This window comes from Macaca nemestrina, chromosome 20, assembly GCF_043159975.1.
Source record: "Macaca nemestrina isolate mMacNem1 chromosome 20, mMacNem.hap1, whole genome shotgun sequence".
NCBI lineage: Eukaryota > Metazoa > Chordata > Mammalia > Primates > Cercopithecidae > Macaca > Macaca nemestrina.
Genome location: NC_092144.1, coordinates 14,150,456 through 14,173,229, shown reverse-complemented (window position 1 = coordinate 14,173,229; position 22,774 = coordinate 14,150,456). Strand labels below are relative to the sequence as shown.

Genomic DNA, 22,774 nt, shown 5'->3' with positions numbered 1-22,774 from the left:
AAAATAATCTTTAGAGGGTGTGATTCTCAGGGCAACTTGCATAAAAAGAGCCAGATATATCTCTTAAGAGTAGCCAGATGTTTTATACATGAAGAATTAAATGACAGCTCTTAACTTTTTTAAGAAGCACAAAATTTCTCATTGTTTTGGCAAAAGCATCATGAATTCAAGAAGTGTAGGGCTCATGGTTTTATATCAGAACAGAGTTCACCCCCTTGTTGAAGAGGAAAATAGCGATAATTCTGGAGATATCAAGGGCTGTGTTCCCATCACAAGTGAATACCTTGGAGACCCAAGGAACATAGTTAAGACAAGTTCCTTAGTTTAGACTTAGGAGAAAACCTTCCCTTGGGAATGGAGAATAGAGTAAAGCGTTAGGAGGTTAGAGCTCTGGAAGGCAAGCAAGTCCATGAAGAAGGAATATTACAGATTGGATTCATCGCAGGCTTAATATGGCGTCTTGGGAATAGAGAATGAAAAAAAAAAATCAATTCAGTGCAGGGTAAAATCCCAAAGGAAAATGACCTGCTCAGGTTGGAATAACAAGAGGAAATGTGCCTAATGAGCAGATATACAAATCTGTAAGTACTTCCTTGGCTGTTGTCACTCAGCATATGCAACCTTGGGCTGGATGGAACATGCTTGTGTTTTTTGGAGTCTAAATCTGCTGGCTCAGGTACCTTTCCTTTCTCCTACTGTCTTGTCTCAGCACAGAGCTTCCGTCTCCACCATCAACCACCCAGGGAGGAATTCACACTTCCACATGGCGACTTTTCTTTCAGAAAACCAGTCAAGGTAAGTCCAAGTGTCCAGTAGGTACTGCGGGAAAGGGTCAGGGAGAATGGAACTGTGAACGTGAACCTAAGGTCACCTGAGAGCCAATCCAACCAGTGCTAGAGTGGAGAGATTGTTGTGGTTGTTTGCTAGTTTGCCTGACTAATTAATTGATTCAGGTATTTATTTAGGATACTAAAAAGAAATGTGAACATTGAATTCAGCATTGGAAGATGATTGTTGACAATGAAGTAATAGTAATAGAAGCCCAATTAGGAGAGGAAATGAGAGGATTAAAGTGGCTCCAGTAAAAGCAGCATCTGTGCCCAAGGATCTTTACAATTAAGTGAAGATGAAAAATAGGGTACTACTGTAATAGTTAAAGAAAGAGGAAAGAAACATGAAAAGCAGCTCAATGGTCAAAGACAGGTTTATTTTGGAGAACAAACATGAGAGGGGCTTCTGGCTGAGTTAGGTCAGTGGTACTCTTTTTTTTTTTTTTTTTTTTTTTTTGAGACGGAGTCTCACACTGTTGCCCAGGCTGGAGTGCAGTGGTGCAATCTCAGCTCACTGCAACCTCTGCCGCCCAGGTTCAAGTGATTCTCCTGCCTCAGCCTCCCAAGTAGCTGGGACTACAGACACCTGCCACCACACCCAGCTAATTTTTTGTATTTTTAGTAGAGATGGGGTTTCACTATGTTGACCAGGCTGGTCTCAAACTCCTGACCTCGTGATCTGCTTGCCTTGGCCTCCCAAAGTGCTGGGATTATAGATATGAGCCACTGCACCAGCCGAGGCACTCTTACTCTTTCTTATACACTAAGAGTTTTTAAGGGCTCAAGGTGGGAGAGCTTATCACCGGCTCAGAATGTTTCTGTGCCTCTTTGTCTTGCTTACCTGGAGACAGAGTTTTTGTGCCTGTTCCCACACATCTTCTTGCAGCTGCAGGCATACCCCCCAAGTCTGCTTTTAGCTTCCCTATCTTAGTGCACCTAAAGGGAAAAGAATGTGCTTATTAGATCCCACTGTTATACTGAGGCCCACTGTGCGAGTGCCAGGTTTGGTGGTTACCCAAGAGATTTTCCCCCTCCCTCTGTGCCCGAGTTGTCTTATCTGTGTTTTACTGTCTGCTTTTTCTGGTTGCTTGTTGTTAGAAGAGAAGTGATTTTCCGAAGATGCATGAGGTTAGAAAAGGAGCTGGAACTTACAGTGGCGTTTGTCCAAGATGACGGTGCTTCTGCTCTGTCAATTACCTGTGGAGACATATACACTGAAGAGAGGGACTTTTTCGTTTGTTTGTTTATTTTTAAGGGGCATATTTGACTCTCTTTCCATATTGGTGAGAAAGATCCATACCAATGAATTCCTTTCAAATACTATCTAACAACAGCAGTCATGAGGTACACATTTTGCAATATCTTCTCTCATGCTTAAGAATTCAAATGGGCCGGGCGCGGTGGCTCACGCCTGTAATCCCAGCACTTTGGGAGGCCGAGGCGGGCGGATCACAAGGTCAGGAGATCGAGACCACGGTGAAACCCCGTCTCTACTAAAAATACAAAAAATTAGCCGGGCGCGGTTGTGGGCGCCTGTAGTCCCAGCTACTCGGGAGGCTGAGGCAGAAGAATGGCGTGAACCCGGGAGGCGGAGCTTGCAGTGAGCCGAGATCGCGCCACTGCACTCCAGCCTGGGTGACAGAGCGAGACTCCGTCTCAGAAAAAAAAAAAAAAAAAAAAAAAAAGAATTCAAATGAAATAAAAAACTTATTTAATAGGTGAAAAGGTGATATACTAGCAACCTTTACTTTGCCACATTTTTTTAATAGTGAAGCTAAACATATCTGCGTATTTGTTAGACATTTACAGCTATTGCAAATTGTACGTGAACTTTCTGCTTGCAAAATGGGTTTGTAATCTTTTTAATCCTGTTTTTATTGCATTTATCAAAATAAAAGACTTGGAGTTTTTCATCGATTTTGGCATTTGTCTTTTATTACTGTTACGTAACTTTCAATGTATTTGAGGGAAATGTGTGAAAGCTTAGAAGTATTGTGTAGCCAAATCCATTTATCATAGTGTGCTCCCCTCATTGCTACATAAATGTAGAAAGTTCTTCTGCATCATTTGGACAAATAAATTGCCTTTTATGCGTGCATTTCCAACTTGTTTTCTCTCTCTTATTTTTTATTGTGCTTTTTGGATTTTTGTATTAGATCTCTTCTTAGAAGTTGCATCACCTTTGACCTTTGACCATCATTTGGTAATCATTCTTTATCATCTGACTAAAGACCACCTTTCTCTCTCACAAATATTGGAATCCTTATATAATTATATGAGAGGAAACCATAACCTTAGATACTACTTCTTCCCATGCTTGCAATCCCAGCACTTGGGATGCCGAGGCAGGTGGATCACCTAGGCTCAGGAGTTTGAGACCATCCTGGCCAACGTGGTGAAATCCAGTCTTGACTAAAAATTCAAAAATGAGCCAGGCATGGTGGCGTGTGCCTGTAATCCCAGCTACTTGGGAGGCTGAGGTAGGAGAATTGCTTGAATCCGGGAGGCGGAGGTTGCAGTGAGCTGAGATTGCACCACTGCACCCCAGCCTGGGCATCAAGATTAAAACTGTATCTCAAAAAACTAAAAATAAAAAATAAAATAAAACGTATCTTCTTCACTGTAGAATATGTATGACAGCATTTCTGGTGGGTTGGCAATGCATGTTTTTCTCATGTTCTCTTCTTTCTTGTGTGTGTGGGGTTTTTTTTGTTGTTTTTTTGTTTTGTTTTGTTTTGTTTTTTGTTTTTGTAGAAACATCAACCAGGTGAAAGCAGGGAATGAGACACGAATTTCAGAATTTCTTCTTCTAGGATTTTCAGAAAAACAAGAATTGCAGCCATTCCTCTTTGGGCTATTCCTGTCCATGCACCTGGTCACCGTGCTTGGGAACCTGCTCATCATCCTGGCCACAATCTCAGACTCCCACCTCCACACCCCCATGTACTCCTTCCTCTCCAACCTGTCCTTCGTAGACATCTGTTTTGCCTCCACCACGGTCCCAAAGATGTTGGTGAACATCCAGACACAGAGCAAAGTCATCACCTATGCAGGCTGCATCACCCAGATGTGCTTTTTTGTACTCTTTATAGTGTTGGATAGCTTACTCCTGACCGTGATGGCCTATGACCGGTTTGTGGCCATCTGTCACCCCCTACACTACACGGTCATCATGAACCCTCAGCTCTGTGGACTGCTGATTCTGATGTCCTGGATCACGAGTGTCCTAAACTCCATGTTACAAAGCTTAATGACGTTGCAGTTGTCCTTCTGCGCAGACTTGGAAATCCCTCACTTTTTCTGTGAACTTAATGAGATGATCCACCTTGCCTGTTCTGACACCTTTGTGAACAACATGGTGATGTATTTTGCAGCTGTGCTGCTGGACGGTGGTCCTCTTATTGGGATCCTTTATTCTTACTGTAGGATAGTTTCCTCCATACGTGCAATCTCGTCATCTCAGGGGAAGTACAAGGCATTTTCCACCTGTGCATCTCACCTCTTGGTTGTCTCCATATTTTATGGTACGGGGCTAGGAGTGTACCTTAGCTCTACTATGACCCAAAACTCACACTCAACTACTGTCACCTCGGTGATGTACACTGTGGTCACCCCCATGCTCAACCCCTTCATTTACAGTCTGAGGAATAAAGACATAAAGGGGGCTCTGACACAATTCTTCAGAGGGAAACAATAAAAGAGCCATTTTTCAGCCAGGTGCGGTGGCTCACCCCGTAATCCCAGCACTTTGGGAGGTGGAGGCGGGCAGATTGTGAGGTCAGGAGTTCGAGACCAGCCTGACCAACATGGTGAAACCCCATCTCTACCAAAAATACAAAAATTAGCCGGGCGTGGTGGCATGTGCCTGTAGTCCCAGCTACTCAGGAGGCTGAGGCAGGAGAATCGCTGGAACCCAGGAGGTGAGGTTGCAGTGAGCTGAGATCATGCCACTGCACTCCAGCCTGGGAGACAGAGTAAAACTCTGTCTCAAAATTTAAAAAAAAAAAAAAAAAAATTAAAAACAGCCATTTTTAAAGAAGGGTCTGTGATTCCAGAGTTCTAAGCCCCAGACCCAGAAACTCTGATTTATTAGTCAGATTGTGAAAATAGAAGTGGCTCCTTCCGTTAATTTTTTAGGATTTCCATTCGTATGATCTTAACTGCTTTGTAAAATGTATGCCTTTTCTTTAAAAGTTTTCAGCTCTCAAACAGCCAACAGTTTTTTTGTCCTTTGTCATTTTCCTACTTTTGCAAAGCTCTTTCCAGTCTAGGGTCAGAAACAAGGTGGAGATTCCTATCGGACTCATGGAGTAATGAGTTGTGTTAGACCAGATAACCAAGAATGGCCACTCTAAGGCCATTAATATAATTTTACTGTGGATGCCTAGCTGAGACCACAGGTTTTCACTTTTCCATTTGGCATTTCTTTCTCTGTCACTGTCTTAACTGGTCCTCCTCACAATGTAAACTTTAATATACTAGTGTGTTTTATAGCTACTCCTGGAATTTTATTCTCTTCCTTAGGATCCTGTCTTCTATTCTGCTTGGTATCTACAGTACCCACTATATTCTCTGGTTAAAAACAAGGAAGACAAAAAGTGCTTAGAGAATAGATGTTCCAAGTGTAATCTAAACAGAAAGACAAGTTAGCAAACATGAATTGACTTCATCTGGCCTTAGCCTCAGAGATGACCTTAAATATGACAGAATAAAACTTTCAGTCACATATGGAATTACTGTGGAACATTTGAAGCATAGAAGCTTGGTGTCCATGTGTAACGAAGTTCGTTCATCTGAGAGATTTGGTGTCATGGTCCATATAATTTTATTGTATTAGCTTCCTCATTTTACTTAAAATTTTCCAGTACTGCCTGTAGATATCACTCCTTCTGTTGTACTAACAAATATCTTCCTCTTTAAAAATTGTGTCATAATTGGGAGAAAATTTTTGCAATCTACCCATCTGACAAAGGGTTAATATCCAGAACCTACAAAGAACTCAAACAAATTTACAAGAAAAAAAACAACCCCATCAAAAAGTAGGCAAAGGATATGAACAGACACTTCTCAAAAGAAGACATTCATACAGCCAACAAACACATGAAAAAATATTCATCATCACTCACCATCAGAGAAATGCAAATCAAAACCACAATGAGATACCATCTCACACCATTTAGAATGGCCATCATTAAAAAGTCAGGAAACAACAGGTGCTGGAGAGGATGTGGAGAAATAGGAACACTTTACACTGTTGGTGGGACTGTAAACTAGTTCAACCATTGTGGAAGACAGTGTGGCAATTCCTCAAGGATCTAGAACTAGAAATACCATTTGACCCAGCCATCCCATTACTGGGGATATACCCAAAGGATTATAAATCATGCTGCTATAAAGACACACGCACACGTATGTTTACTGTGGCTCTATTCACAATAGCAAAGACTTGGAATCAACCCAAATGCCCATCAGTGACAGACTGGATTAAGAAAATGTGGCACATATACACCATGGAATACTATGCAGCCATAAAAAAGGATGAGTTCGTGTCCTTTGAAGGGACATGGATGCAGTTAGAAACCATCATTCTCAGCAAACTATCGCAAGAACAGAAAACCAAACACCGCATGTTCTCACTCATAGGTAGGAATTGAACAATGAGATCACTTGGACACAGGAAGGGGAACATCACACACCGGGGCCTGTTGGGGGGTGGGGGGAGGGGGGAGGGATAGCATTAGGAGATATACCTAATGTAAATGACGAGTTAATGGACGCAGCACACCAGCATGACACATGTATACATATGTAACAAACCTGCACGTTGTGCACATGTATCCTAGAACTTAAGGTATAATAAAAAATATTAAAAACAAAAAAAAATTCGCAATAGCAAAGACTTGAAATAAATACTTTTTTAAAAAATTAATGAGATCACCCTTATAAGGTGATAATCTAAGTGTAACTTGCATGAAAAGATGTAAATATATCTCTGACAATTATCAAATGTTTTATAAATGAAGGATTAAGTGACAGCTCTTAACCTGTGTTCCTATCACAAGTCAATGCTTTGGAGACTCAAGGGGCTTAGTCAAGAAACATTCCTCAGTTTAAACTTCGGAGGAAACTTTCCATCAGGGTTGGAATGAAGGGAGAGGAGGTTAGACCTTTGGAAGGCAGACAAATCCATGGAGAAGGAATAATAAAGACTCGATTCACCTGATGTTTAATCTGGTGTCTTGGGAACTGAGTATGCAAGAAAAAAAATTCATTCCATGAAGAGCAATGTCCCACAGGGACTTGATGTGATCAGGGGTTGAATAACAAGAAGAAATGTCTCCAATGAGCAGGCATACGAAGCTGTAAATTTCTCCTCCGCAGGTGTCCCTCAGCATATGCAACCTTGGGCTGGATAGGACATCCTTGTTTCTTTCAGAGTCTATATCTGCTGGCTCAGGGGTACTGATTCTTTCCTTTCTCCTACTGTCTTGTCTTGGGACATAGCCTCAGTCTCCACCATCAACCATCCAGGGAGGAATTTGCACTTCTAGATTGAGACCTTCATTTCAGAAAACCCAACAAGGTGAGTCCAACAGGCACTGTAGGAAAGGATCAGGGAGATTGCAAGCTGTGAGCATAGACCCGAGATCTTGAAAGAGCCATTCCTGGCGACACCAGAGTAAAGAGGCTGCTGTGGGTATTTGCTTGGTGAACGAATTGATTTGTATCTTTATTTACGATGCTAAGAAGGGAAGTGCATGTTGAACTCAGCAATGGAGAGTGATAGATGACAATCAAGTAAGGATAATAAAAGCCCAATTAGAAGAGAAAATGTGGGGTCTAAAGTAGTTCCAGTGAAAGCAGAACATCTGCCCAAGAATCACTGCAATTAAGTGGGAAAGAGAAGTAGGGTATTAGCTATGGGAGATATGAATGGAAGTGAGGGCATTTTTTCTTTTTTCTTTTTTTAACACAGAGTCTCGCTCTGTCGCCCAGGCTGGAGTGCAGTGGCGAAATCTCGGCTCACTGCAACCTCTGTCTCCCAGATTCAAGCAATTCTCCTGCCTCAACCTTCCAAGTAGCTGGGATTACAGGTGCATGCCACCACGCCCAGCTAAATTTTGTATTTTTAGTAGAGACAGGGTTTCGCCATGTTGGCCAGGCAGGTCTCAATCTCTTGACCTCGTGATCCACTCACCTCGGCCTCCCAAAGTGCTGGGATTACAGGCATGAGCCACCTGGCCCCGCCAATTTTTCATTTTTAAGAAGGATATATTTAAGTTTGTTTCCATATTGATGAGAAAGATCCAGACCAATAAATATTTTCCAACTACTACCTGGCAACAGCAGTTTATGAAACATACAGTTTCAGCCTCTTTTCTTATGCTAGGTATTCAAATGAATTAGAAATTTATTTAATAGTTGAAAACTGGTATATTAATGGCCTTTACGTTGCAATTTTTCCTTACTAGTAAGACTGACTATACCTGTGTTCGTTAGACATTTATCACTCTATTGGAAATTGTCTATGAAAATTCTTGGCTTTTGTATGATGCATTCAAAGTGATTTCATTCATGTTTTTTACTGCTTTCTTTAACATATAAGCATTGGAGTTTTTGCCAATTTTGGCATTTGTCATTCAGTTCTGTTACGTAAGTTGCTACATAAAGAATCTTATATGTACTTTTTAAAGCTCTTTTATGTTCTTTTATATAAGTTTCAATGTATTTGAGAGGACTGGGTGCAAGTTTAAAAAGCTTGTATACCCAAATCCATCCATTGGTCACATTGCATCCCCCTAATTGCCTTATAAATGTAGAAAGTTATTCTGCATCTTTCGGCTAAATAAATCACCTCCTATACATAAACTTCCAACTTCTTTTCACATCTCTGTCATTCCTTATTGTGCCTTTTAGCTTTTTGTATTCAATCTATATCTAGAAGTTGCATCGCCTTTATTTCTTATAAACAGATTTGAATCCTTATATATTTAAAGGTCACATTTATCTGTCATAAACATGTTTGAATCCTTACATCTTTTTTTGTTTTGTTTTGTTTTGTTTTTTTGAGATGGAGTCCTGCTCTGTCACCTAGGCTGGGGTGCAGTGGTGCAATCTCGGCTCACTGCAAGCTCCGCCTCCCGGGTTCACGCCATTCTCCTGCCTCAGCCTCCCGAGTAGCTGGGACTACAGGCTCCCGCCACCACACCCAGCTAATTTTTTTGTATTTTTAGTAGAGACGGGGTTTCACCATGTTAGCCAGGATGGTCTCGATCTCCTGACCTCGTGATCCACTCGCCTCGGCCTCCCAAAGTGCTGGAATTACAGGCATGAGCGTCCGGCCCCTTACATCTTTATATAAGATCAAATTATAACCTTAGATACTGCTTCCTTTTCATTTTTTTTTTTTCTTTTGAGATGGAGTCTCACTCTGTCACCCAGGCTGGAGTGCAGTGGCGCGATCTCAACTCACTGCAACCTTCACCTCCCGGGTTCAAGTGACTCTCCTGCCTCAGCCTCCCGAGTAGCTGGGATTACAGGTGCCAACCACCATGCCCAGATAATTTTAAAAGGCTTCCTGTCATATTCTTTAGTTTCCATGACTGGCAGTTTAATCTTACATTTGTAACCCATTTTGATGTTATTAAATTATTAATATTTTATATGATTATATTAATTTTTTTCAGATTTTCATTCTATATTGCTTTATACAGTTGTTTTGAAACCTCTGTGCTTAACCTAATTGCATGTTAACTGCCATTCCTTGTTGTATAAGTTCGTTTCCTTTAAAACTTCTCTTTCTATATTGTGCACACTTTTGTATTTATACAGCATTTATACAAATGCATAGACAGAATCCTATGCATATCACAAATATGCTATATTTTAGGGCAGTTGTTTTTAGCTTGTCTTCTCCTTTCCTTTCGTTTCCTATAAATGCTATAAAAACATTTTGGAATTTTTTTTTTTTTTTTTTTGAGACGGAGTCTCGCTCTTTCCCCCAGGCTGGAGTGCAGTGGCGCGATCTTGGCTCACTGCAAGCTCTGTCTCCCGGGTTCACGCCATTCTCCTGCCTCAGCGTCTGGACTAGCTGGGATTACAGGTGCCCGCCACAGCACCTGGCTAATTTTTTGTATGTTTTAGTAGAGACGGGGTTTCACCGTGGTCTCGATCTCCTGACCTTGTGATCCGCCCGCCTCGGCCTCCCAAAGTGCTGGGATTACAGGCGTGAGCCACCGCGCCCGGCGGAATTTTTTTTTTATTTAAGACGGAGTCTTGCTCTTGTCGCCCAGGCTGGAGTGCAATGGCCCGATATCGGCTCACTGCAACCTCCGCCTCCTGGGTTCAAGTGATTCTCCTGCCTCAGCCTCCCGAAGTAGCTGGGATTACAGGCCCATGCCAGCATGCCGGGCTAATTTTGGTATTTTTAGTAGAGACGGGATTTCACCACGTTGGCCAGGTTGGTCTCAAACTCCTCCTGACATCATGATCCGCTCATCTCAGCCTCCCACATTTTGGAATCTTTATGTTAAAATTGTCGTTCTCACTTGAGTGGGCAGCATGATTTTGTCCCCCTGGGGACACTGAGCAATGACATATCTGGCTTTCACCCTGTGAAAGGTCAGTAGACAACAGGGACAGACCCTACCACAATAAATAATCTGGCTGAGAATTTAAGTAGTGCTGAGATTGAGAAACCAAGTGAATGAATATCTGAGTATTTTTAGTATTTATAGCTGTATCCAGGTGTATCACTTCACATTTATGCCAGCAAAATTGGAGAGTTTCCCTTTTCTCCCTATTTATAAGTTCCAACCCTACTTAATGTGGTAGCTCCTTAAGTTTTTTCCCAGGCTGATGGGTGTGACAGAGATTTATTATTGCCTTAAACTATTGTTTGGTTTAAGCAAAATTCATATATAATATATCATCACCATTTTCACTCTTTTTTTTTTTTTTTTTTTTTTTGAAACGGAGTCTTGAGTCTTGTTCTGTTGCCCAGGCTGGAGTGCAGTGGCATGATCTTGGCTCACTGCAACCTCTGCCTCCCAGGTTCAAGCAGTTCTCCTGCCTCAGCCTCCACGTAGCTGGGATTACAGGCACATACCACCGCTCTCGGCAATTTTTTTTTTTTTTAATTTTTAGTAGAGATGGAGTTTCACCATGTTGGCCAGGCTGGTTTTGAACTCCTGACCTCAAGTGAATCTGCCCACATCGTCCTCCCAAAGTGCTGGGATTGCAGGCGTGAGCCACCATGTCCAGCCCTCACTTGTTGATTATTATATGTCCATTTTTCTACAATTATCAGCATTTCCATTAATTTTTACAGAATATTGTTTCTCTGTTTACTTTTAGAATATTTTCAACCATTAAAGGTTTTAAATCTTATCTAGATAAACACGTCTCTCTTACTTCTGTTTCCTGCCTTAGTTAAGAGGGTTTGCCCACACATGCCTTTTATGTGTAGTTTTCCATCTTTTTTTTTTTTTGAGACAGGGTCTTGCTCTGTCACCAGGCTGGAATGAAGCGGCACGATCTCGGCTCTCTGCAACATCTGCCTCCCAGGTTCAAGCGATTCTCGTGCCTCAGCCTCCCAAGTAGCTGGGATTACAGGCACGCGCCACCATGCCCAACTAATTTTTGTGTTTTTAGTAGAGACGGGGTTTCACCATGCTGGCCAGGATGGTCTCCATCTCCTGACCTCATGATTCACCCACCTCGGCCTCCCAAAGTGCTGGGATTACAGGCGTGAGCCACCACGCCTGGCCTTATATGTAGTTTTCTAGATAGTCGCCAAAAATAGATTGTTTGCTTTTACACTGACATCTTTAAACCCTCTAATTCTTTACATGATATGAACGAGGAGACAAATATCATTTTCTTCCAGGTATACAGCTATTGATGCCAGGTTTTACCCAACAATCCAAACATTTTCAACCTAATTGAAATAAAACTTTGTCACATATTCAATGTCTACATGGACTGAGATTTGTTCCCTGAAACATTTAATAAATGGAGAGGATCTACTATGCACCAGAACATTCTAGATATATTATATATTGTATAATTTTATATCTAGGTCTTTGCCAATTCAATAATTAATCTATTTTGATGTTACTAAGTAATTGATATTTTGTATCTTGTTTAAATGAATTTTTGACATTCCTTTCCATTATGTTTAGTGCAATTGTTTGAAATCACACTATACATATATGTGTATGTGTATGTGTGTGTGTGTGTGTGTGTATACACATAGAGAGACAGATGGAGTCTTGCTCTGTCCCCAGGCCAGAGATTTATTGCCTTAAACTGTTGCTTAGTTGAAGCAAAATTAATATGTAATATATCACCACCATTTTCACTTGGTGTTTTTTTTTTTTTGAAATGGAGTCTTGAGTCTTGTTCTGTTGCCCAGGCTGGAATGCAGTGGCATGATCAGTGGCACAATTCTGGCTCACTGCAACCTCCACCTCCTGGGTTCAAGCAATTCTCCTGCCTCAGCCTCCCGAGTAGCTAGGATTACAGGTGCGTGCCACCACGCTCAGCTAAATGTTGTATTTTTAGTAGAGATGGGGTTTCACCATGTTGACCAGGCTGGTCTCAATCTCCTGACCTCGTGATCCACCAGCCTCGGCCTCCCAAAGTGTTGGGATTACAGGTGTGAGCCACTGCACCTGGCCCTGGAATCACTACATTTAACCTGACTTTATTCCTCTGGCATTCTTTGTATTTCATAACCTCTCCTTGCTTTAATTTTTTTCCATATAATGCACATATATTTACATACTTTTGTGAAAATGTGAAAGTACACAGAGCACGTGTAGTTTCTGTTCATGTGGATCTTGCATTACAACAGTGAAGACACAGTACAATATAATAAATGTGTGCGTGACAGTGTCTTCTGGGAGAAATCATATCCCGAATTTTATTCAGTGAAAAAGGACAGAATTATTATGGTGCATGCTCGATTTTATCGTGTGGCCTGGGAACGCCTTTGCATGTTAGAGGAAGATCAGCACAAGGACTAGAGCGTGCTCATTGGATTCAGCCAATGAGCAATTATATAAATTATTAAATATAAATTATTGGGTTGGTTCCAAGTCATCAATGATAGACTGGATAAAGAAAATGTGGCCAATTAATTCTCCTTTCTCTATGTTTATTGGGCAGATTTTTACAAAATATTTCTTTAAAAATAAGGCAGAAAATGGCCATACCAAAATATAGCCTCATGGCTACATGTGCATGGGAGATTTCCAAACTGGAATTTCTGTGTATCATTTGTATATGCTCTTGGGGAAAAATAATTTGATATTGAAATGTGCCTGGTATCCTTTTTTTTTTTGAGATGGAGTCTCGCTCTGTCACCCAGGCTGGAGTCCAGTGGCGCGATCTCAACTCACTACAACCTCCGCCTCCCAGGTTCAAGCAATTCTCCTGCCTCAGCCTCCCAAGTAGCTGGGATTACAGGTGTGCACCACCACGCCTGGCTAATTTTTGTATTTTTAGTAGAGACAGGGTTTCACCATGTTGGTCAGGCTGGTCTCAAACTCCTGACCTCAGGTGATCTGCCTGCCTCAGCCTCCCAAAGTGCTGGGATTACAGGCTTGAGCCACAGTGCCTGGTCTCCATTCCTTTCTAATAGTGAGACTAGGGGTGAGAAGAGCATAGGAGTAACACAGCCCGAGGAGGCCACGATGTGATGCACATGTGTATGCAGTGTGTGTGTGTGTGTGTGTGTCTGCACGCACCTCTAGGGTGAGAGGAATTTTCAGAAGAAAAGAACCTGGGACCAATATATTCCAAAAGGCAACTTGTAATTAAAAGACCAGAACTTGGCCAGTCAAGGTGGCTTATGCCTGTAATAACAATTACGGGCATAAGCCCATAATTAAGATGACAATTAAGGTCAATTAAGGACAATTAAGCCCATAATTAAGATGACAATTTGAGGTCATGTAGATGTTAATTAGCTAGATTTCGCTGTTCCACAATGTATTTATAGTTCAACACATCATGTTTTAAGTTCTTTGAGAAATCACCAAACAGGTTTCCACAGGGGTTGAACTAATCACATTCCCACCTTTTCTCCACAACGTCAGCAGTGTGTGTTATTTTTTTGACTTTTCAATTAGAGCCATTCTGACTGGTGTAAGATGGTATCTCACTGTGGTATCTCACTCGCATTTCTATCATGATTAGGGATGTTGAGCATTTTTTAATATGCTTCTTGGCCGCATGTATGTGTTTTCCTGAAGTGTCTGCTCGTGTCCTTTGCCCACTTTTTAATGGGGTTGTTTGTTTTCTGCTTGTTAATCGTTTAAGTTCGTTATAGATTCTGATATGAGACTCTTGGCAATTTCTCAAAGAACTTAAAACACAACAACCATTTGACCTACCAATCCCATTACTGGGTATATACCCAAAGAAATATAAATTATTCTGCCATAAAGACACACCCACACTTACATTCATCACAGCACTGTTCACAATTACAGAGACATAGAATCAACCTAGATGCCCATCAACAGTAGACTGGAGGCCGGGCACAGTGGCTCAAGCCTGTAATCCCAGCACTTTGGGAGGCCAAGGCGGGTGGATCACGAGGTCAGGAGACCAAGACCATCCTGGCTAACATGGTGAAACCCTGTCTCTACTAAAAAAAATACAAAAAATTAGCTGGGCCTGGTGGCGGGCGCCTGTAGTCCCAGCTACTTGGGAGGCTGAGGCAGGAGAATAGCATAAACCCGGGAGGCGGAGCTTGCAGTGAGCTGAGATCTGGACACTGCACTCCAGCCTGGGCGACAGAGTGAGACTCCATCTCAAAAAAAAAAAACAAAAAAAAACAGTAGACTGGATAAAGAAAATATGGTACATATATACCATGGAATACTATGAAGCCATAATAAAGAACAAGATAATGTCCTTTGTAGCAACATGGATGCAGCTAAAAGCCATTATTCTAAGCAAACTAAAGCAGGAACAAGAAATCATATTTCTCACTTCTAAATGAGAGTTAAACATTGAGTACATAGGAACACAAAAAAGAGAATAGGCCAGGCGCAATGGCTCGCGCCTGTAATCCTAGCACTTTGGGAGGCTGAGGCGGGCAGATCACTTGAGGTCAGGAGTTCAAGACCAGCCTGGCCAACATGGCAAAACCCCGTCTCTACTAAAAATGCAAAAATTAGATTGGCGTGGTGGTACCCACCTGTAATCCCAGTTACTCAGGAGGCTGAGGCACAAGAATCACGTGAACCAGGAGGCAGAGATTGCAGTGAGCCAAGATCACACCACTGCACTCCAGCTTGGGTAACAGCACAAGACTGCATCTCAAAAAAAAAAAGAGACAATAGATACTGGAACCTACTTGAGGGTGGAAGATGGGAGGAGGGCAAGGATCAAAAATCTATCAAGTACTATGCTTATTACTAGGTATTGAAATAACCTGTACACTAAATCCCCATGACACGCAATTTACCTGTGTAACAAACCTGCACATGTAATCCTGAAACGAAATAAAATTTTTAAAAACACATCATGTTATATGTGATAAATACATATAATTTTATCTGCTAACTTAAAAATAATTTTTTAATAAAAAGATATTAACTTCTTGACTGTGGAATATAAATGATAACATTTCTGATAGTTTTGGAATGCATGTCTGTTTCATGTTCTCTCTCTCTCTCTCTCTCTCTCTCTCTCTTTCTCTCTCTGGTAGTCACATCAACAAAATGAAATTGTGGAACAATACAATAATTTTAGAATTTCTTCTCCTGGGAATTTCAGAGGAACCAGAATTGCAGCCCTTCCTCTCTGGGCTGTTCCTCTCCATGTACCTGGTCACCATCCTCGGGAACCTGCTCATCATCCTGGCCACAATCTCAGACTCCCACCTCCACACCCCCATGTACTTCTTCCTCTCCAACCTGTCCTTAGTAGACATGTGTTTTGTCTCTACCACTGTCCCGAAGATGCTGGTGAACATCCAGACACACAGCAAAGTCATCACCTATGCAGGCTGCATCATCCAGATGTACTTCTTCTTACTCTTTGTAGGGCTGGATAACTTCCTCCTGACTGTGATGGCCTATGACCGGTATGTGGCCATCTGTCACCCTCTGCACTACATGGTCATCATGAACCCAAGGCTCTGTGGACTACTGGTTCTGGCGTCCTGGATCATGGGTGTCCTTAATTCCCTGTTACAAAGCTTAATGGTGTTGTCACTGCCCTTTTGTACACACATGGAAATCCCCCATTTTTTCTGTGAAATTAATCAGGTCATCCACCTTGCCTGTTCTGACACCTTTGTTAATGACATGGTGATGTATTTTGCAGTAGCACTGCTGGGCGGTGGTCCCCTCACTGGGATCCTTTACTCTTACTCTAAGATCGTTTCCTCCATATGTGCAATCTCATCAGCTCGGGGGAAATACAAGGCATTTTCCACCTGTGCATCTCACCTCTCAGTTGTCTCCTTATTTTATGGTACATGCTTAGGGGTGTACCTTAGTTCTGCTGCAACCCGCAACTCACACACAAGTGCAACAGCCTCAGTGATGTACACTGTGGTCACCCCCATGCTGAACCCCTTTATCTACAGTCTGAAGAATAAAGACATAAAGGGGGCTATGAAAAGATTCTTCAGAGGGAAGCAATAGAAAGGTTATTTTTCAAGAAGGGCCTGTGACTTCAGAGCTCTAAGCCCCAGAGCCAGAAATGGTGATTTGTTAATAAGATTGTGGAAGGAGGACTTGCCCCTTCCATTTATTTCCTGGAGTTTAAACTTCATTCCTCAACTACTTTATAGAATTTACACTATTCTTCTTAGAGTCAGAGATGATCTTAAATATGACGGAATACAATTTTCAATCATACATTAAATAACTATTGAATATTTGGTTTTGATGATGCACATCTAATCATTGAAGTAGAGGAGCCTGGTGTCCACATGTCACTAGATTTGTTCATCTCAGTGAAGGATTGAGTGCCATGTTCTGTACAATGTCCTTGCATCACTCTGCTACTTCTGCCTAATGGTTTCCAGTGCTACCTACAAATATGACTCCTTCCATTGTCCTAACTAACATCTCTTCCTTAAAAATGTCATAAGCATCAAAGTGTTGATAAGTGAACAATACATGTATTTACTTTATCTTTGGTTGTTTTCTCTCTTTTGTACTCTAAACACTCTTCAACTCTCATGATCAAAGGATGACTCACACAAGAGCTCGAACTTCTACCCAGTGTTGCCTCTGGGAATAGACACTTGTGATTGAAGGTCATAGTTCTTTCCTTCAAAGACATATGTGTTGTTCCATGAAAGGACTATATATTCAAAGCAGTTCCCAAGTGCAGAAGGATCTGAGAGGCCAAAGGACAACACAGACAAGCCAGTTTGTTGGTTAGGGTAATTTCCCAGGGAAACTTACAGACAGAAGCATGGTCTTAGGTGGCCGCAGGACAAGTGGATCTCCACACCTCCACCACCCAGACCCAGGGCTTGTATCTTGGAGGAAACATTATACGTGCTCTGGAAGGAATGTGTAAGCAGCTACAAGCATCATAGACTATGATGTATGGAAGAACACCAAGGGTTGTTTTGGAGGAAAGGCAAAAATTACTGTGGACACATTTCTATAAAAAGAGTAATCCATCAACTAGACATTTTTGGAGGCTTTTCTGGACTCAGGGTTACTCAAAAGTAACCTGGTGGATTAGCATGTGAAAAAAAGTCAGTGTTTTCCGAACATATTTACTTTCAACCTCTCCTAGCTACCTGAAGACAATCTAATAGGCAGTCTCATTTTAATACAGTTATCTGAAATAAATATGAATAACCAGGTAATCACGAACGTTTCCTTCAAATAACAGAACAAAGGTCCAGAACCAAGAAACAGCAGATTATTCTGAATCTCTTTAGTTCCATTTACATTGATTATTGTATCAGTAAGCTACTGCTGCATAACAAGTCATCCTAATAGTAAATGGTTTAATGTCATGCTTTTTGTTAATCACATAGGAGGCCTGTGGAGAAGTCTTAACTTTGGGAATTTGGGATATATGAAATTTGGAAGGGACAAAAATATTCAGTCCATAGGGCTACCCAAATCAAGTTCTTGAACTTTGGACAGCAAGGACAATTTGAGAGAGGAAGCTCAAGAAAAGTGATGGAATCTCAATTTTTTTTTTTTTTTGAGACAGAGTCTTGCTGTGTTGCCCTGGCTGGAGTGCAGTGGCGCAATCTTGGCTCACTGCAAGCTCCACCTCCCGAGTTCATGCCATTCTCCTGCCTCAGCCTCCCAAGTAGCTGGGACTACAGGCGCCTGGCACCATGCCCAGCTAATTTTTTTGTATTTTTAGTGTATGAAACAAACACTCATGCAACATACAACCCATGCCCACTTTGGAGTGGAGATTTTAACATTGAAATGTATTACAAGTAGACCCTATCCCTCAAAAGCTCTTTCCAGAACAGAAAGGCATGCAAGTGAGCAGCCTGTATAAACCAGCCAGAGCCAGTCCATAGTCAATGATACTGTTATCAGGAGAAAGTTGCCCAAATCAGTCACTTGTCCAATCAAAGCTGTAGTTATGGCTGCTGGGGGTCAGTTAGCATTCCAAAAAATGTTTGCCCAGACCAATGTCATGCAGTCTTTCCACTATGTTTTCATCTAGTAGTGTTACAGTTTTGGGTCTTATATTTAAGTCTTTAATCCATTTTGAGTGAATTTTGTATACGGTGTGAAATAGATCCAATTTCATTCTTAGACATGCAGATATCAAATTTTCCCAATGGCATTTATTAAAGAGACTGACCTAACATAAATCCTGTTGGTCGTGGACATAAATCCTGTTGGTCGTGGTGTACAATATGGTTTGACTCTGTGTCCCTACCCAAATCTCATCTCCAGTTGTAATCCCCGTGTGTCAAGGAAGGGACCTGGTGGGAGGTGATTGTATCACGGGGGCCGATTTCCCTGCTGTTCTTGCCATAGTGAGTGAGTTCTCGCGAGATCTGGCTGTTTGATAAGTGTCTAGCATGCCCCCCCTTCTCTCTCTCTCTCTCTCTCTTGCTCTCGCTCGCTATCTCTCTTTCTTTCCTGCTGCCTTGTGAAGATGTGCCTTGCTTCCCCTTTAGGCCTCTGCAGTCATGAGGACCTGTGAGGCAATTAAACCCTTTTTGTTTATAAATTACCCAGTATCAGGTAGAGTCTTTATAGCAGTATGAAAATGGACTAATACAGTGTATAATTATTTTTGTACATTGTGGATTGAATTTGTTAATTTTGTTGAGAATTTCTGCATCTGTGTTCATGGGGGATATTGGTTTGCAGATTTCCTTTCTTATAAATGTTTTCTGGTTTGGACACTAGGATAGCTTTTTCTTTTCTTTTCTTTTCTTTTCTTTTCTTTTTTTTTTTTTTTTTTTTTTTTTTTTTTTTTTTTTTTTTTTTTTTTTTTTGATGGAGTCTTGCTCTGTCACCCAAGCTGGAGTACTGGAGTGCAGTGGTGCAACCTTGGTTCACTGCAGCCTCCGCCTCCCAGGTTTAAGCGATTCTCCCGCTTCAGCCTTCCAAGTAGCTGGGACTACAGGCATGCACCACTATGTCCGGCTAATTTTTTGTATTTTCAGTAGAAACGGGGTTTCACCATGTTGGCAAGACTGGTCTTGAACTCCTGACCTCAAGTGATCCACCTGTCTCGGCCTCAGGTAGAAAGAAATTATTTAGGCAGATAGTGAGGGCAAGAGTCCTCAGAAGAGCTTCCATTTTAACAAAAAGCAACCCAAGAAATTATTTTTTTTCTAACAAAGAGCAGCCTGAAAAGTCAAGCTGCAAACATAGGTAAGCAAGCTGGAAGTTTGCACGGGGGGATGCCGGCAGCTGCGCCAATATAAAAGGGTTACCTCGGGGCCAGTCATATCCAACATGGAAGCTCTGTCTACTCTTTTCTTTTTTTACCACATGTACAGTAAAGAAACAGGCAACATGGCACAGCTCAGGCAGAGACCTGCTTGCATAATAAAAGATTAGAGTATGGTAGATAGTCTGACAGTCCTTTTAATCGGTGAATTACGGTAACAGAAATGAAGCCTTATTTAACTTTTCTTTAAATTTTAGTGTCCTCTGTGATTATCAGCTCCCTATGTCTGAATCTACCCTCTAAGTTGGGGGTCAGCAAACTACTGCCCACAGGCCAAATCCTACCCACAGCTTTTGTAAAAAGCTTTTGTAAAAAGGCTTTATTGGAGCACAGTAAGTTTGGTGAGTTGAATGTTGGCCCCGCTAAAGGATCAGCTCACATCCTCACCCCCAGTACCAATGAATGTAACCTTTTTTGGACAAAGGGTCTTTACAGATGCAATTAGGTATGTTGAGGTGAGATCATCCCGGATTATCCAGGTGGACCTTAAATTCAGTGACAAGTGTCTTTATAAGCGACATGCACAGCAGAAAACACACACAGGTGCAGAGGAAAACAAATGACACAGAGAGAGAGAGAGAGAGATTGGAACGACGCAGCTGCAAGGTCGGGAACACCTGGAACCACTAGAACATGGAAATGTTGAGGAACGGAATCACCCTTAGAGACTCTGGAGGAAGCCTGGCACTTCTTGCACCTTGATTTTGGACTTCTGGACTCCAGAACTATAAGAGAATAAAAATTCCTATTGTTTTCAGCTACCCAGTTTGTGGTTATATGTGGCAGCAGCCACAGGAGGCTAATATACACCACCATGCCCATTTGTGTCAGTATTGCATACACCTGTGTTCACAGCACTGGCAGAGTTAAGTATTGTGACAGAGAACATAGGACCCAAAAAGCCTGACATATGTACCATTGAGCCCTTTACAAAAATGTTTGCCAGTGCATGCTCTTAGTCACTGTCAGGTACTGATTATTTTTTATCCAAATTCCTTCCCATTTGAAAGAAATGCTCCGAATAACATACATAGGAATATAGCCCAAAAAAGTAGATCATGTGGATTAAAAGATATGAACGTGTTTAGCCCAGGTGAAGAAACTGAAAAACTGAACTTGGAGAACTTGAGACAAGAAAACTCTAACTCTGGAGCCAAAATGAGCCTTTTTTACTCTCTACCAAGGGAAATGGTCCATTAATTTTTCTCCAGAATCTGTCTCCAGCATCCAAAACAGAAGCCAGGATAAAGCCGCATTTAAGAGCTCATTTTGGGCCGGGTGCGGTGGCTCAAGCCTGTAATCCCAGCACTTTGGGAGGCCGAGGTGGGAGGATCATGAGGTCAGGAGATCAAGACCATCCTGGCTAACACGATGAAACTCCGTCTCTACTTAAAAAACAAAAAAAAACAAAAAAACAAAAACAAAAAAAATAGCCAGGCATGGTGGCGGGCAGCACCTGTAGTCTCAGCTACTTGGAAGGCTGAGGCAGGAGAATGTTGTGAACCCGGGAGGCGGAGCTTGCAGTGAGCGGAGATCACCCCACTGCACTCCAGCCTGGGCAACAGAGCACTACTCCGTCTCAAAAAAAAAAAAAAAAAAAGAGCTCATTTTGGTTGAATAAAGATGGTTAGGGGACAAAACCAAATGTCTAAGTCTAACACTGGAAACCCAGTGTCCCTCAGAAGCTTGGAGATTCATGAGGTGGTTCCTGAGACGTGCCCTGCAAGAGGGGTCATTTCCAGTGTTGGGAGGAAGGATGTTAATTCTAAGGGAGATGAAAACCATGGAATAGAAAGGAATATGTGTCTAGTCCCAAAGGTGAGCCCACAGGGAATGAACTGGCAGAAATACTTTTTATTTATGTTGCTTGGCCTCCAAGGAGCTGAACTGCTTGGAGAACTGAGCAACAATAAAACAACTTATTTAATGATGAGCCCTGAGAATTCAGCCTCTGATTCTCAATAAACTGCAAATTCTCCCTTTGCAGAACCCACCTGCAGTTCACCAGCCCCAGACCAAGAGCACCTTCTCTATGCCTCTCTGAAATGTCCATCTACTCCAGAGAACCAGCCCCTGACACCCACCCCCTTGCCCTTCCTGCATCCGTTGTGCAAGGAGGGAAGGTCAGCAGAGCCAAGTCCACTGAGGGATATCAAGAGAAGCCAGAGTAATCCCGTAAGTACTGTGGGAAAGTTTTGTGGCGGGAAGAAAAGCTTTTATTAACCATGTCTTCTGGGATACAGCCAGAAATGATGAGATGGTGAAAGAGGATTGAGTCAAAGTCTTGTGCAGTTTGTGTCCCTGGCTCTGAAGGAGATTCTTGCAGCCGGTCCTCTCTCTGTTCTTGCTTCCAATCTCTGTTTCTTCTTGCTTTCAATCTGTTTCTTCTTGCTTTCAATCTCTGTTTCTCGCTTTCAATCTGGCACAATTCCAGGGCCACTCTCTTGCTGCAAGCAGGATCTGACCTTCCTTTGCGTATGCTCAAGCCTCAGGATTCGGCTCTATTTCAACTTTACCATCTCCTCGTATTTATGAAGCGTTGTGAGTGAGAAAGGCCCTGACTTGGAGTTGGGCAGGTGTGAGTTTTACTTCAGCCTTTTCCCTCTAGAACCTGACCCCAGAGATGTTTCATACATTCTGTGGATCTCTCCCTCATCAGCACAACAGTGAGTTTAAGGAGATCTCAGAGAATGCTTTTGGAAGTAGAGATACAATGGGTGAAATTGAGGACTGAGTGTCACTCGAAACACACCATTGATTTATTTGTCCATTTACGTAACATGCCCCAAAAGAATTTCAAGAGACCTACTCAATATGCAAAACAAAGAAAAATATCTTCAATGTATATGACAAAAGAAATATTGTAACAGAAGTAAAAAGGGGGACATACAGCGAGGTGCATAATTACAGAAGTAATCAAAATATATTTCACAAAATGTTACATAGTAGCCCAAATTAGGCCCCTGATATGACTCTATGAATTCTAATGAGGACAAAGGATTGTGTGCTGT

General features: G+C 41.9%; 2 protein-coding genes across 2 annotated transcripts; both read left to right on the top strand.

Moving 5' to 3' along the window:
- Positions 1-763: 763 nt before the first annotated feature.
- Positions 764-4,527, top strand: LOC105486840 (putative olfactory receptor 7A2). The gene is made up of 2 exons (XM_071086184.1): positions 764-795; positions 3,585-4,527. The coding sequence occupies exons 1-2, from the start codon at positions 764-766 to the stop codon at positions 4,525-4,527; spliced, it is 975 nt and encodes a 324-aa protein (XP_070942285.1).
- Positions 4,528-6,990: 2,463 nt separating this feature from the next.
- LOC105496560 (olfactory receptor 7A10) lies at positions 6,991-16,981 on the top strand. The gene is made up of 2 exons (XM_071086974.1): positions 6,991-7,413; positions 15,556-16,981. The coding sequence occupies exon 2, from the start codon at positions 15,569-15,571 to the stop codon at positions 16,496-16,498; it is 930 nt and encodes a 309-aa protein (XP_070943075.1). The 5' UTR covers positions 6,991-7,413; positions 15,556-15,568; the 3' UTR covers positions 16,499-16,981.
- Positions 16,982-22,774: the final 5,793 nt, after the last annotated feature.

Excerpts from the sequence above, each read along its gene's own strand:
- LOC105486840 (XM_071086184.1), top strand. The coding sequence starts at position 764 with ATGGCGACTTTTCTTTCAGAAAACCAGTCAAG. Across the intron at positions 796-3,584 it reads CTTTCAGAAAACCAGTCAAG|AAACATCAACCAGGTGAAAG; the intron begins GTAAGTCCAAGT and ends TTGTTTTTGTAG.
- LOC105496560 (XM_071086974.1), top strand. The coding sequence starts at position 15,569 with ATGAAATTGTGGAACAATACAATAATTTTAGAATTTCTTCTCCTGGGA.